At 35.8% G+C, this 16,685-nt stretch overlaps 2 protein-coding genes and 1 pseudogene across 2 annotated transcripts in view; 1 reads left to right on the top strand and 2 right to left on the bottom strand.

Moving 5' to 3' along the window:
- Positions 1-498: 498 nt before the first annotated feature.
- LOC110423723 (Amino acid dehydrogenase family protein) lies at positions 499-16,036 on the top strand. Its single transcript, XM_021438054.2, has 17 exons — positions 499-853; positions 1,083-1,219; positions 2,128-2,726; positions 3,598-3,727; positions 3,838-4,039; positions 4,356-4,442; positions 4,543-4,602; positions 4,695-4,781; positions 11,569-11,640; positions 11,860-11,915; positions 12,203-12,288; positions 13,281-13,371; positions 13,465-13,622; positions 13,734-13,825; positions 14,555-14,635; positions 15,055-15,128; positions 15,554-16,036. Exons 3-17 carry the CDS (start codon positions 2,171-2,173, stop codon positions 15,627-15,629), a joined length of 1,908 nt encoding a protein of 635 aa, XP_021293729.1. The 5' UTR covers positions 499-853; positions 1,083-1,219; positions 2,128-2,170; the 3' UTR covers positions 15,630-16,036.
- LOC149526712 (uncharacterized) lies at positions 7,046-11,561 on the bottom strand (annotated as a pseudogene).
- Positions 16,037-16,289: 253 nt separating the features above from the next.
- LOC149526713 (uncharacterized) overlaps positions 16,290-16,685 on the bottom strand; it is a 502-nt gene continuing 106 nt past the window's right edge. Inside the window, exon 2 of the mRNA XM_089784903.1 lies at positions 16,290-16,529. Within this exon, the coding sequence (XP_089641029.1) occupies positions 16,290-16,529 (240 nt within the window). The remainder of the gene's footprint in view (positions 16,530-16,685) is intronic.

Raw genomic sequence — 16,685 nt, forward strand, 5'->3', positions numbered from 1 at the left:
TATGGGACCCAGAAGGAAAAGGCGTTGGGGTTTGCACATCTTTGGGTCGATGGTAGCTTGGAGACCTGCATGAGTGTATCAATGGTGTCATATTTATCTTCTAAAACAGTTACCTTTTTCAAAACTCAGACTCTTAGAACATAAATGTATTGTTACTAGACTTCAGATTTACATTTTTTTGCCCATAAATTAATTGTTAAACTTAAATGTTTATTTTTATACATTTACCTGGTAGGGTTCAATCAATATAAATTACAAATTCATCAATACATATACACACAAAAAAATTACTACTATAACTAATTAGCTGGAAAGGTCAGAGGACTCAATTGAAGCCAATAGAAAGTAAGAGAGGTGAATTTCATTTTCAGTGAAAGTGATAGGAATTAATTTGGAAATTGGACTCGTGTGAAAAGTAAAATGCTATATTTACCCAATTTCGCACACAAAAGTAAAACAACTTCAGAAGCAGTTAGGTTCAATTAATTAAATACATAAAATAAAGGGGAAAATTTTCCCCTCTATCATCTTTGTCTGCGTAGTTCTTTTGTTTTTTTTTCTTTGTCCTCCCGTTATCTATATTTACAAGAATGTCAAATATTATTATTTCTTTTATTTTAGTCCTTAATCAGATGTAGTCATGTACAGAGAATAAAATTATCACTGAAGAATCATCAAGAAGAGCACGATCTCACTATCAGTTTTAGGATATTGGCAAGAAATTGTTAGGAGATTACGAAAAGGACGACTCTGGAAAAAAAATAAGAGAAGAAAAAGAACCAGTTTTTGAAGGGGGCTGTAAATTTTGGCTATTGGTTCTTCAAAGTTGTTACCTTTTTGCAGAATTTCCAAGGTATTTCATCTTTTTCTATTGATTTTAGCTTCTGGGTATTCCTTAAACTTCCAAACTAAGTTCTGGGTATGTTGAAAATTTTGAATTTATCACTCTTTTAGTTCAGGGGTTATTGATTTTTTATATGTGAACTCGTGGGTTGTGAATAATATTGTATTTCACTGACTTTTTTCTTCGGGATTGGATTCAATTTTCAATTTTGAAGTGTTTGTATTTTGACTTTTATTAGGTTACTGACGACATTTAGAAGTAAAGAAGTTGTGGTTCTGAGAATTGAATTTACTGCCAGACTTTGCTTAGCCTTTCCTTGGGCAAGCTGAAGGGTTGTTTGCTGGCAGCTTGGAAGATTCTGAAATAGATTGGAAAGTAAGTGATGCCAGAATGTGTACAATGAGTTGATTTCTTTGTGTGGCAAGTTGACCATGTTTTTCTACCCTGAATTGTTGTTAGCGTGAAGCATATAGCTGCTTTGAGTTAATGACTGCTTCTCTATGCTTATGCTCTTATCTTTGTGATTGAAATTTATCATAGCTTATTTCATGTGATTATCTACAGTCATCCATTGTCAAATCATCCTAATAAAATGTAGGCAGTAGAAAAGGTTTAATTTTGAATCTTATGCATTGTGTTGTCTGGAATTCAACAAAATGTTGACTTGAAGCAATTGATGCAATTACAGTGTGTTTGGAAGGAGGGGTAGGAGAAGAGAGTAGAGTGAAAAAGAGTAAAAGCATTACACTATTACATTTGTAAGAGTTTTTTTTTTAATTTTTTTATTTCAACAGAGGGAGAGGGCCGAGAGCTTTGGAGGTAAACCACATCCCCTCAAAGCCTCCTTTTGATATTTCCTCAAGTTGGGAGGATTTTGGAGTAGTGTATTCCATTTTAATGATTTCAACCAGAGAACTCATTTTTATCTCTTGAAATTTATGTTAATGATGATTTTAAATCAGAGTACAGTGGTTGTAGTACATAAACTCATTACTTTACTGTACTCAACTCTCCAGTCCACTCTCAAATGAGGTTCAGGAGACTAGCTTCCTCTACTCTGTCCTCTTCACTTTTCCACTGGTTTACTCAACCCTCTTTTGTCTTCAAACATTCAAACATGATGTAAGTCTTCTTAGGTTATGTGAGTGATGATCGGAATATCTTAGTTTCATTTAGGTGCAGGAGAAACCCTAACGTTTATTTCTCTATAATCAGTTTGATCCTTATGCTGATTAATATGTTGAACACTTTTTCTCAAATATGTGGCGCCTCTATGTTAACAGGAAACCTAGCTCTTTAGGGTGTTGTGTAAGATTGTCATGCTGAATGTTGCTACCAGGTGGTGGATTAGGGATGAATTCTACGATGGATGATATGAACTTGATTCAGGCACAGAGGCATCTGGTCAGGGATCTTGGTGAGGAGATTGATTTGGAGATTGGACCTGGGGATGATGACCCTTCATTTGCCAACACTCCTTCTCTCATTGGTGGCCCACCACGAGAACCTTCTGCTGAAGAGCAGGATGAAAATAAGCAGATGGCAATGGTCTCTCAACTTCCAAATGATGATCAAGATACGTCAAAGGCACAAACTCCAAAAAGGAAGAAGAAGGTTGTGAAAAGATGGAGAGAGGAATGGGCTGATACTTACAAGTGGGCGTATGTTGATGTGAAGGAAGGAACAGCAAGGATATTCTGCTCTGTTTGTAAAGAATATGGTAGAAAGCATAGAAGGAATCCTTATGGGAATGAAGGTAGTAGAAATATGCAGATGAGTGCATTGGAAGAGCACAACAACAGTTTGCTTCACAAAGAGGCTCTTCGTCTCCAAATGGCCTCGAAGGATAAGATTGTTGTTGATAAACCCATTTATGTAAAAGGTTAGTCAGCTTAATCTGGCATATTTGGTATGTGGATTAGAATGATGTGAACTATGTTCATCATAAGCCATTAGATTTTGCTATTTTTAATTAACTTATGCAAAAGCCTTAAACTGTTTTTCATCTTGTTGTGAAGAAGCATTAACTATTAATATTATTATTAATTAATTACAAAGTGGTAGATTGCAGTCCTTTGCAATTATCTAGAGTAGGGAAGTTAAATCATTCTATCAAAGTACATTTCACGCAAAATCTCTGATTAATGCAATATACCATTGAATGAGCTGCTTTAGTATGTCAGCTGGACAACAAGCTATCAATGACCTTCATTAGAATTCTAAAGCTAGAGGTGTTTTGAATTCTTAAACATAAAGTATGATCGGGAGTTCAATCAGAAAATTTGTTCTTTTTCTCAAGCTTCTGATGGTGCATGATTAAAACTCTTAATAAGTGACAGAAAAATGGTTTGTCATCAGAGCGCTAAACACTGTGTTCTGGCATAGAACATACTTACTCTTAAGCATTACAATAGGTTATAGCTAGAGGCTTTTAAAGGATTGCACAATTCTTTATTCTTTTTAACTGCAGCATAAAGCATGATAAAATTATTGCATCTGTAGCAATAGAACTTGTCTGAATGAAGTACTGGAGGTTTTAACTCATCCTTATGTTTTTCTGAACTGAATAGCCCTGGGGTAAAATTTCATTTTGAATGATTTTCTTCATTATTTGATGCTAGCATGCATATATTGTACTGCACTGACTATTGCAAATGATAGTTTTATTTTCTTTTCTACCCTTGCAAGAGGATTAAAATCTAACCTTTGTATTCATTTCTGCTATACCTTCGAAAACTTTTCCTCAATTGAAGCTCTTATGTCCAAAACGGCTGGATCAATCATTGAAGCTGCACTGAAAAGGGATCCCCATGAGGCTGAGTTCATACAATCTGTACAAGAAGCTGTTCATGCTTTAGAGAGAGTGATTGCAAAAAATTCCCAGTGAGTTGTGCCAAAAGAAATTAAGTATATCTGATTTGCTATTCATATCTGAAGTAAAGAGTACTCAGTCAAATGCTCTACAGACCTCATCTTGCTGCATTTTACTTCAGTTATGTCAGCATTATGGAGCGCTTGCTAGAACCTGAGCGTATGATTGTTTTTCGAGTTCCATGGGTGGATGATAGAGGTGAAACACATGTCAATCGAGGCTTCAGGGTACAATTTAGCCAGGCACTGGGTCCATGTAGGGGTGGTATTCGATTTCATCCAACAATGACTTTAAGTATTGCCAAATTTCTTGGTTTTGAACAGGTACGTTCTGAACTTTCCATTTCATGTTAATTTACTTATTCTATATCTCATTGTCCAGATAGCAATTTTCTCAAGCTTTTCCTTTCCTTTAAGTGCATCCTAGGTATTTGGTGCTTATGGAAACTCCATAGTTGTTGGATAAGCCAGCTTCTTATATGTTGGCAGAAGATAAATAGAAAACAGAAAAATCTGTTTGATAGCTAATAAAATAACTACTTGTTCATAATGATAACAAAAATAAATGGGTAATGAAAACTTTGTTTGGCTTTTGTATATCTTGTAATAAGTGAAAATTTGTCATTTTACCTCTTTGCAGACGTTAAAGAATGCTTTATCACCCTACAAACTAGGAGGTGCCGCAGGTGGAAGTGATTTTGATCCTAAAGGGAAAAGTGATAACGAGGTTAGATCCTTTTTCATATTTTATTAATCTCCCTCATAAGAACCTTCTTAGAAACTCTAGCAATTCCTCTTACAGTTGTTTATGAAACCCACGCTGGCAGATCATGCGGTTTTGTCAAAGTTTCATGAATGAGATATATCGTTATTTTGGTCCTGACAAGGTAAGTAATGGAGATGCCTGCTGTTATATGCTTGAATATGCTCTTCTTAATGTGTAGCCCTGCATATCTGATTTTCCATTGTATATTTTCAGGACCTTCCATCAGAAGAAATGGGAGTTGGTATTCGAGAAATGGGATACCTCTTTGGACAGTACAGACGTCTAGCTGGTCATTTTCAGGTATTTGGAACACTTGACTTCTAATTTAGCATTCTTCAGTACTTGCTATGGGCTAATAAGTTCATAATTGCATATTTTAATTTCTTGAATATTGAATGAATGCTTGAATTGTTTTAAAGTCCTTACCCTTGTTTCTCCTTTCTCTTGTATTTTTTGTGTTTTTTATGGAACATGTTGCTGCGACTAAGAGTAATGAGTGCTTTGGAGGTTGAAAGTCTTCATACCTTTTGGATTACCACAAGTTTAGGAAAAAGATGAATTTATTTTGTTTTCTGGAGTGCTCCTTGCATGTAAAGCTGTCAAGTTTTGCACATGGTCCTTTGGTCTTCAAAGATTTGCACAGAATCAGAAAGACTAGTAAACTTGAATATTGTATAAGAAAATTATGAGACCTAAGTGGGTAAACTAACATTTTAGCCTTCCCACATGTTGTGTGTGTGTGTCTGTGTTTTTGTAAGTTTACTTTTCTGACACCTAAACACATCTGTTTGTGTTTGCAGATGGATGTGTAATTTTAGAAACAAAATTGTCTGTGTGCATATTGATATTTTAAAATGACTTTCTGATACTATGTATTCCTGGCAGAATTCAAGACTTGCTTTTGTGTTTGCAGACATTGCAGCCTATATGTCATTTAAGGATTTTAACAATTATAACAATTCCTATATTACTTCTATGAGTTGTTAGAGAAATGGAAGTTTTAAGTTATTCTGTAAGAAATCTGTTGGGAGGAGAAACCCAGAGGGAATTTTTATTCTCTGTTTTATGACTTATTATTTAGAGCCACCTATATACATATACATGTTAACGCTAAAACAACCCTAAAACAGGAAGTTATCACAAATATATAAAGCATGATATTAGGCCCTAGTAATCAGACACTGATACAAAATACAATAACTCCTCCCAAAAAACCTCTACCAAACACCTGTCAATACTCCCCCTCAAGCTGGTGTATAGATGTCACGCATGCCCAACTTGCAAACTAAAGTATGAAATGATCTGCTGCTATGTCCCTTAGTAAACACATCAGCTAGTTATTTTTCTGAGGTCACATGAGAAACATTCAAAAAACCATCTGTTATTTTTTCTTTTATGAAATGCTGGTCAATCTCTATATGTTTTGTCTGATTATGTTGAACCGGATTGTGAGCTATACTAATAGCAGCCTTGTTATCACAGAACAAGGATAGACATTACCCTTCTGACAATCACAATTCTTCCATTACTTTCTGCAACCATAATAATTCACAAACACCCTATGCCATAGCTCTATATTCTGCTTCTGCACTTGATCGAGGTACCACATTCTGTTTTTTGCTCCTCCAAGAAACTAAATTTTCACCTACAAATGTGCAATAACCAGATGTTGACCTTCTATCGTCAGGAGAGCTAGCCCAATCTGCATCTGTAAAAGCATCTATCTTTAGGTGACCAGCTTAGAGAAGAGCAGTCCCTTTCCAAGTGTGGATTTCAGGTATCTTAAAATGTGGAAAACAGCCCCTAGATGAGAATCTCGAGGTTCATGCATATATTGACTTACCAAACTTACGGCATAGGCTGTCTGTTCTGGTGTGTGAGAGGTCAATTAATCTCCCAACCAACCTCTGCTATCTGTCTAACTCAGCCAACTCTTGCTTGTAATTTGTGATTAGCTTCAATAGAAGAGTCTGTAGGTTTTCATCCCAAGATACGAGTTTCTTCAGGGAGATCCAAAATATATTTCCTTTGAGAAGTAAAGTTTCCCTTATCTGATCTGGCATCCGCTATTCCAAGGAAATATCACAACTTACCCGAATCCTTAATCTCAAACTCCTGAGCTAAAAGTTTTCTAAGTCGGGCAATCTCCTCCTTATCATTCCCAGTCACAACTAGATCATTGATATAAACAATAAGTAACCATTACAGTGTTTAATAAACAAGTAATGATCAGCATTGCTTTGATGATATCCAAATGAGATCATGGCCTTATTGAACCTATAGAACCATGCCTTGGGTGACCGCTTCAAACCATATACTGCCTTCTTTAATCTACAAACCTTCCCTTTAGTCTTCTTATTATCAAATCCTGGAGGAATTTCCATATACAACTCTTCCTCCAAGTCTCCATGTAGAAAGGCATTCTTGACATCAAACTGTTGTAGGCCCCAATGAAGGTTAGTTGCAGATGATAACATGATTCTGATAGTATTCATATTTGCAATAGAGCAAAAGTCTCTTGATAGTCCCCCATAGGTGAAGCCCTTCATGAATATAGCTTGTACCTTTCAACTAAACCATCTGCCTTATGTTCACTCTAAACACCCATTTGCATCCAATTGGTTTCTTTCCCAAAGGCAGAGTAACAAGTTCCAAGGTCTCATTGTTTGCCAAGTCCTTAACCTCTTCAACCATTGCCTCTTTCCATTCTGGATCATGATATGCTTCTTGCCAACCTTGTGGAATAGAAATGGAAGAAATAGACAATGCAAAGGCTCTATAGGAAGAAGACAAATAATTATAGGAAATAGAGTTAGAAATAGGAGGTTTAATACAAGCTTTGACTCCTTTTCTGATAGCAATAGGAACATCAAGATCATTAGCAATGGAATTAGAATTAGGACAATCAAAAGTTAAGGAGACTCACCACATGTATTTTTAGGGACTGAACTCAGAGATTATGCTTGACCAGGTATGACATACTGGATGGCTTTATTTGTCTTGTCTCGTCATGTGTAGGTTTTCAAATCTGGCCTATCCAATTGCCCAGTTTTAGGTTGTTCCTTTGCATCACTAGGATTTTGACAAAAAATCTATATAGGGGTAGGTGCTATCACCTCCACCTCTTCCTCCTTATTCTCCCCTTGAAGAGGTGATTGAGGTGTATAAAAGTAAGGCTTAGACTCCTTAAAGGTAACATTCATACCCATAAAGTACTTTCTTGAGGGTGGATGATAATAGGTTAAATTATACAATTAGTCCTTGTACTTTATAAAGAGAATGGATTTAATCCTTATACAATAATTTGTGTAAACTGGGTCTTACAATCCTTAAATCTAACACCATTAAATTTAACTGTTAAGTATGCTAACGTGACATTGACTATGTTGATGTGGGATAAATGTTGATATGGCACAATCTTGACATGACATAATGCTTATGTGTCCACATGAATTTAAGAAAAGAAATAACTAAAAGCACCCTAACCCTAAACTAAATGAGATATACAAAGAAATAAAATTAACAACCCAAGAGGGAGAATCAAGAGAAGGAGAAACAATTGGCTCTAGAATTGAATAATTGAAATTTAAGAAAGGTATGATCATGATTCTGGGCCTTGTTATGAATCTTAATTCTCATTGAACATAATTTCTGGAGAATTTTGGACAAGTTGAGAGATTTTGGTGGACAAAACATCAAGGAAGAAATGGAGATTTTGTAAGAATTTGTTAATATGTTTTTGGGTTCTAAATGGTGCAAGGCTGATTGGGCATAATTAGTTCTCTTGTAAATCCTCCCAATTCTTGTCAAAGTTTGACAAATTGCAGACATATTTGACTTTAGTTTTCTTTTGCGTATTTTTCATTGCTGGCTTTTGTTTTGTTTTGCAAACTAACACTAGCTTTTAGATTGTTGTAGGAAAGCCTTTAATACCCAATTGAATGTAAACTAGTTTTTTCAATAATAAATATTTTTTCTTGTTTTTCTTTTTTTTTCCTCTTTATTATTTTCAAAATTTTTTCCTTTTTAATTTATTTTTTCTTCACTTGAGTAAAAAAAAAATAGGGTGGTTCCCATGGGAGAAGATAGATTCATGTGAGGGTGCTTTTGTTAATTTTGTTTGTTTGTCTGTAATTCTCATCTAATTTTGGGTTAGGGTGCTTTTGTTATTTTTTTAAAAATTCATGTAGACATGTCAGCATTATGTGATATCAGTGTTGTGCAATGTCCACATTTGTGCCACATCCACATGACCATGTCACATCAACACATAAGTCAATGCCACGTCAACATACTTAGCGGTTAAATTTAACGGTGTTGGAGTTAGGGACTGCAATCTACAAATTCACAAAGTATAAGGGCCTAGTTTACACAAATTATTATACAGGGACTGAATTCATTTTTTTAGAGTACAGGGACTAATTGTATAATTTAACCATGATAACACTTATATCCCTTTTGAGTTACAACTTAGTCAACAAACACACATTTAAGGGCTTTAGGTTCTAACTTACCTACATTCCTTTTGTGAACAAAACACACACATCCAAAATTTTTTGGAGGAACAGTATATGAATTACTACCTTGTAGAACTTCTAAAGGACTCTTAAAATAAGTGTTTTTAGGGCATTTTGTTAATAAGGTATGCGGCTGAAAGTACTGCATCGCCCCAGTAAACCTTTGGAACATTCATAGTAAACATGAGAGATCAAGTCACTTCTAATAAATGCCTGTTCTTCTTTTCAGCCACTCCATTTTGTGCACTAGGGTCGACGCTGCTAGTTTGGTGTAATATACCATTGGAATCTAGATATGCACTAAACTCACCATCCATGTGTTTTGTAACATTGTTGGTTCTCAGAATCTTAACCTTGGCATCAAATTGTGTACAAATCATTTTGTGAAATAGTTGAAAACAAGAAAAAACCTCATTATTTGCTTCATCAAATACACCCAAGTTAATCTAGTACAACAATCGATAAAGGTAACAAACCATCTGTAATCGGATAGAGAAACTATTCGAGTAGGTCCCCATACATTAGAGTAAATAGTCATAAAAGGATAAGAATGTCTGCTCTGTTTAGCAAATTCACAAGCATCACAAAATAATGAATCAAGTTACATTGTTTAAACAAACTAGGATATATTCTTTCTAAAACAGAAAAAGATGGGTGTCCTCATCGTTAATGACACTGGATTTATTCTTGGTTAACATTCATAGATTCTCCTAACAGGGCTCGGGTTATACTAGGAATCAAGGTACTGCAACCCTCCTGTAGTAGATACAAGCGATCTTGCAATCTACCAATACCAATCGTTGTCCTTATTTTCAAATCCTAAAAAACAAAATGAGTAGAGAAGACTTCAATTTTGCAATCAAGTGCTTTGTAATTGAACAATCAGATAAAAGGTTAATAGGAAAACTAGGAACATGAAGGACTGAAGATAGATTAATGGTGGAAGTGCATTTAACAGAACCTGTTCCAGATAGAGTCTAAAGATCCATCCGCTATACGGACTTTATCATTGTCTGAATATGGAGAATAAGTTGAGAATTTATTGGAAGAGCCTATCATATGTTCATTTACTGCAAAATCTATAACCCATGAATTATTATGAGTATCAAGAGTGGCAAGAAAAAGCAGTACCTGTTTTGACAAAATTGAAGGAAGCAACTATGGTTGATTCAGAATCAAGCATAGATAAAAGACATCTTAGGGTTTGTACTTCTTCATTGGAAAGACTCCTAGAATTAGTTGTTTCTCTAGGTATTTCTACTATTTTAGATAGGTTTGCTTGTGGTTTTGTTGAGCCCATCCGTTTACCTCCACGACCCCTAGTTGGTCGACCATTCAGTTTCCAACAAGTCTCCTTAGTATGCCTTGGCTTCCCATAATAATCATAGTGTAAATGATCCTTGTTTGACGACCCTGGTTATTGACTTTCAGCTGCTCACGAAAGGAATTGGAAACTAACCCTGCCTTGTCTACTGAAACTGTGTATCATGGAACTTCTTCGACTTTCTTCTTGCTGCTCGTATGAATAGGTTTGCCTTAACGAAGGCAAAGGCTCCTTACCAAGTACTTGAACCCGTATTTGATCATATTCCGTATTTAAACCAGCAAGAAAATCATATATGCGCTCCTTTTCCACTAATTTCTAGAACTTTGCTGCATCTTTAGAACGTGCTGCTTGGAAATCTTGGTAATAGTCGAGTTCCTGCCATAAAACACTCAATTCAGCAAAGTATTGAGCAATAGTCATCTCACCTTGTTTCATCTCATGCACCTTATTCCGCAATTCATAAATCTGTACATCATTGCCCACTTGAGAATAGGTTTGAGATGCTGCATTCCAAATCTTAGATGCTGTATTTAGTAACAGATAACCTCGGGCAATTTGAGATTGCATGGAATTAAGGAGCCATGACATGACAAGAGAGTTTTCAGATTCCCACTTGTTGTAGGTGGGATTGGTGACCTCTGGTTTTTGTTTATCCCCAGTAACGTATCCTTGCAAACCTCTAGCTTGAATGAACAATGGACAAGATCTTGACCATGCAAGATAATTAGTTCCATCTAGCGTTGCAGGACTGATTTGTAATGAAGGATTCTCACCAATCAAACCTATCTTATTTTCAGCAGCTGTTTTCTTCCCATCAGCCATGCTTTGAAACACTGCAGGAAAAAAACACACAAACTCCTTGCTAAATAACCAGTCACGCAAGGCTTCTGGCTGCTGTCCAGGGTAGCAGACAAGATTTCCCTACTGCCGAGCGACAAAAACTATAGCTCTTTTAGTTGGCAGGCGCTCTGATACCATTTTGAGAGGAGAAACCCAGAGGGAATTTTTATTCTCTGTTTTTACAGCGACCTATATATACATATATATGTATGTATGTTAACCCTAAAACAGGAAGTTATCACAATTATACAAAGCATTATATTAGACCCTAATGATAAGAAACTGATACAAAATACAATAATTCCTTTCAAAAAACCTCTACCAAGCACCTGTCAACAAATTCAATGCAGAATGAAATTGAAAGGTGATCTTTTTGTCTTCATTTTATTCCTTTCTTTTGCAGGGAAGTTTTACAGGCCCAAGGATATTTTGGTCAGGTTCTAGCCTTCGGACTGAAGCAACTGCTTATGGGCTGGTAACTAATATCCCATCTCTCCTCAATACTACTTGAGTGTAGGTAGGTCATAAATATCGGGGTGAATGTATGGATGACTGACTTTGCCCCTTTGCGTCCAGGAAAGATTCTTATTCTACTTCATTGTTACAATGTTTCTCTTTGTAGTGGGTGCGGTTGTTTCCATGTGTACATCTTTGTCTGATAGCTTGGAATGATAAAGTTCCCATGCTTCTGCAGGTTTTCTTCTCCCAGCTCATTCTTGCAGAGATGAATAAAGATATCAAAGGACTGAGGTTACTTGCCAATTTTTGACATTCATTACTTGCTGGACTCAGAAAGCATATTGTTGCCTTGTGTATAAGTTGTAGTTCTTTGTGATTTTTTCCCTGATTTTTGCGAATATAAAAATGTGGAATTTTCTCTGGTGAATAGCTCATGGTCTTTTTTCTTTTGAAAGACCTGTTTGTTACTTGATATACCAAAAATGTTGATTTATCGCAATTTTGAAGTCCAGTGACTACTGGTAGTTGCTTCCCTAAATTGTTCACATGAATATATTTTACCTTGAATCTTCCTTCAGATGTGTTGTAAGCGGTTTTGGAAAGATTGCAATGCATGTTCTGGAAAAGCTTGTTGCTGTTGGTGCTCTTCCAATTACAGTATCAGGTAATCTCAATTCCACATTGGATATGTCAGAAAATTCATTACTTGTAATGTTGCTTTGCACTTGTTATGTAATTATTGTTACAGAATTCCTTTGGTTTTATTTATCATTCTGGCTTTGAAGATTTAGTCACTCAGCAGATTTGAATAATTTCTGAAAAATGCTTGTACTGAGGTCAAATGAGCTTTCTTGCAGAGAACATACTAATTTGCCTTTTGTTCCTTTTATTCATTTTGCCTTTTACTGACAGTTGCACTCGCACCATAAATTGATGCATTAGGGATATTAGTTGGTCTATTTCTTGTTTGCAAGTGTATTAATCATGGTAATCTGGTGCTTATCACTTCCACTTTTCTATTGTGCATGAAGGATCTTAGCCATCCTATTTTGCATCAGAAAAGTGCCTTACAATGGCATTCAAGTTCATTTTTCATGGCTTTCTTTTTTTTTTTAACTTCCAGGTTCTTTTTACATTGCTTGATATTTAGCTCATCACTTGCCTTTTTTTTTTCCTTTTTGGTAATACGGTCAAAGGTATCTCTAAGTTTTACCTGGACCTAATCCCCTCCTGGTGATCTTATTGGCACACTCCGTTGCTTCCCCTTGGTGCATTCAGGATTTTACTCCCCGAGTGCTCCCTGCACGAATCGAACCCTGCCAACCGTGATTGGCAAGGAAGATGATTACTTGTGTTTTTTTCTTAACCTTTTACTTGATTTAGGAAAATGATCTAGAGGACACTAAACATACAATAGTTCAGATGTGATTGTTTGATGTGGTTTTGTTCTATTATATTTGACTTTTCAGTCTGTGGAATGAAGCATGAAAATGCAATTATTCGTAACTTATATGATGTGTAGGAACCTCAGTGAAACCAAATAAATTTGGTGGCACATTCATTGCAGTTAAGATCTTAGTATACAAAAATTGTTTGAAACAGCTGTTTCTATTGAATACTTCTTGTAGTCACTTGTGTTTTTCTGATGTGTCGCAGATTCAAAAGGATATTTGGTTGATGAGGATGGATTTGATTATATGAAAATATCATTTTTGAGGGATCTCAAAGCCCAACAAAGAAGTTTGAGGTGTGTTTTCTTCACTGTCATTTCCATACTTTAATGTAATTGCATTTGTTTTAGTGATTCTTGAGAGCTGCTATTATCATTTTGAGTATGCAGAGATTATTCAAAGACTTATGCTCGGTCTAAGTACTATGATGAGGCAAAACCGTGGAATGAAAGGTGTGATGTTGCATTTCCCTGTGGTTCTCAAAATGAAATTGACCAGGCTGATGCCATTAATTTGGTTAATTCAGGTTGTCGTATACTTGTAGAAGGTAGTAGTCTGTCATATGATGAGCATAACATTTTAGTATCTTTCCATCCCAAAGAATAATAATTTAATTGTATTAGCTAATAGTTATTACATGTTCTTGTGATATTCCTAGGCTCAAATATGCCTTGCACTCCTGAAGCAGTTGATGTATTGAAAAAAGCTAATGTTCTCATTGCTCCTGCCATGGCCGCTGGTTCTGGAGGGGTGAGAACTTCACTTTATCCATCTTCATGATGAAATTAATTTTCATTACATAAATAGGTTTAATTATGATATTTTGGTTTCGTCAGCTTTCATGCAAATGCAAAATATGCTTGTTTTTCCTTCTGAACAAAAGGCATGTTCATGAAATATATTCTATAATGATATGAGAAGAATATTCAAATCCATATGTGGATGATTAAAACCTCAATTGTTGTGAGGGTAAATGTATACATTTTTCAGAAGCATGATGTGCTCATATCTGATTCTTCTTATTATGCTGTATTGGAATGTGATGCTGTCAAAGGGAAATGCAGAGCCATCAATTTCTCACTTTGATAGCTAATGAATTTATTTTGTCTCAAAGATGCGAGAGAAAATTGAAGATAAATTATGAAGTTTATAAGAAACGCAGCAAATTCCAATAGACAAATTGGTCCATTCTCTTTGACAGGAGAGTCACTTTTTAAGAGTAAATGCCAGATATACTGATCTAGGATGATGAGTTATGGCTAAGTTTGTAATGCCTCTGAGTTTGCAGACTGGTCTCAATGAATATCTCTGAATAGCCAAATATGTTGCATATTGTGGCCAAATATTTTGGAAGTGGATGGATAAGCTAAGACCATTAAAAATGTGTCTTTACTCATCCATATTGGCATGAATTTTTATTGATTTTTTCTATTTATAATTTTACCGTATTTTCTGATTCCATGATGCACTTGATTACAGGTTGTTGCAGGAGAAATTGAGCTAAACCATGAGTGTAATGTAATGCATTGGTCACCAGAGGATTTTGAATCTAAATTACAGGTAAGATTGATATGCGTATCTTTGTTAATTGGTGTGTTATTCCAGAAGTATTACTACTATGCAACATCCTATTGCAAATTGGACTTATTCTAGAGCAACATTACCCATTATCTGCTTCAGTAGAAGCCATGCCTTTACATACCCTACAGTGAATCCAATTATATAGCAGCTCAACTCACTTGGTAATAGTCAATTGTTGATAAATGTGTGAATTTAACATAAAATACCATCTATAGTGATTTGAGTGTTGAAATTGCAAATATTATTTCAGTATGATACTAGTGAATTGGAGTTGGCTTCTTTTGGGTTTACCATTGTAGCTCACCTCAGAATTCTTCCCATTTAAGTTGACAATTAATTTTATATCTACTTATGACCACATTTGGAGAGAATTCTTTTCTTTGCGCATCAACTTGCAGGAAGCAATGAAACAGACATTCCATAGAGCTCTCAAAGCAGCAAATGACTTTGGTTATCAAAAAGAAAGTCCTGAGTAAGTGCTTTTGCATGTTAGCACTTTCATTGTAGAATTGAGAAAGCAAGGTGAAAGCTTTTCCTCATATTTTTTTCTCGTTAGTGAAAGGTATCATGAATAAAACACTAGTGTTTATGTGCTGCTGATCTGGTGTTCTGGCCATATTCTTTCACCGAATTGCAGTCAGACTGTTCCTTATTATAATTGAAATCATTTCTACTGTACATATTATACAGTTGTCCTCTGGACCAAAACCATTCTATATTATGGCTATTTAGAGACCATGCCTTATACTTTTCCTAATGGGGTTGGCAGGCTTCTTCATGGGAAGGTATAATGGTTGGTAATATATTGCTTGAGAACCTAATATGTAGACTGATGTTGTCCTTCCTAACTTCCGATAGATCTATCATTCACTTTCTTTTTTCATTATTGTTTAACAGGGCTTTGCTGCATGGATCAGTCATCTCTGCTTTTCTGGCAATTGCTCAAGCCGTGACTGATCAAGGATGTGTATAGAGAAGAAAGATGTAGACTTATATGTATGTGCACCAAAGCTGATTCTTGTGTGGCAGGCCCTATGACAATTGGAGAATGCACTCCATAGCGGGAAACTGGAGCACTTTGTTAACTTTATTGCATGGGTTTCCAGATCTCGATCTTTGAATTCAATGGCAGGAAATATTGGAGATATGACAGATCTCTTTGTAACATACATGTAATGCATTAGTCAAGACTTGGAAAAGAATGACTTGTTTAGACTCTTATTGGATTAGTAATTGGGGAGCAATGTGTCACAGTTGTAGGGCTGGAATAGAAATATTTATTCTTGGCCTGCAAGAGTTGCCTATAAAATTTAGCTCAGTACTATCAACTATGAAATACATTGACAGCAACATTGGAAATAAAATTTATTATTCTTGCAATTTTAATTCTTTTTCCCCTGTACTTTCTTTTTTCCTTGTTGCTGATGATCACTGAAATTGTTTAATCCCTCCTTAAATTGAGCGCCCCTGCATACTACTGTTAATTGGCGTCGAATGACTTAATTCAGCATACTAGTTTAATGCTAATCTAGACAGAATAAAACTAATGCAACCAAATCAAATACTAGACACCACATCCTAAGCACCAGCAAATGGATGTTTTATCCTAATAAGAATTCTAAGGCAAGAATGATCATGCACAACGAGGAGCAGCAGAACAAAGTTCCTTGATGTGAGGACCAAAGTAGTCATTAATGAACGGCGGAATCAAGCGATAAAAGCAATCTTGGCTCATCCCAGTGATTGCCTTGCAACAAGCTGGTCCAACATTTGGCTTGCTAGTCCAAAACGCCGTGACAATGTCTACAATGCAAGCATCAATATCTTGTAAATGTGACTCACATGGCTGAATTTCAATAGTAGGCCTGGATTGCTTGGGAGGAGTAGAAAGATTGGCAGAAGATGGAGATGTGGTGGTAAGAGGAAAGAATGGAAACCAGGGCGTCGAGAGTGGCAGTGTGGCGCTAGGGAAGTCTTGATGACACTTCCATGTGAACTTGTCACGGGGCGATTCTTCAGACCACCTTCC

This window comes from Theobroma umbraticum, unplaced genomic scaffold (assembly GCF_002168275.2).
Source record: "Theobroma umbraticum cultivar Fairchild unplaced genomic scaffold, ASM216827v3 scaffold_204.0, whole genome shotgun sequence".
In the NCBI taxonomy this organism is placed as follows: Eukaryota; Viridiplantae; Streptophyta; class Magnoliopsida; order Malvales; family Malvaceae; genus Theobroma; species Theobroma umbraticum.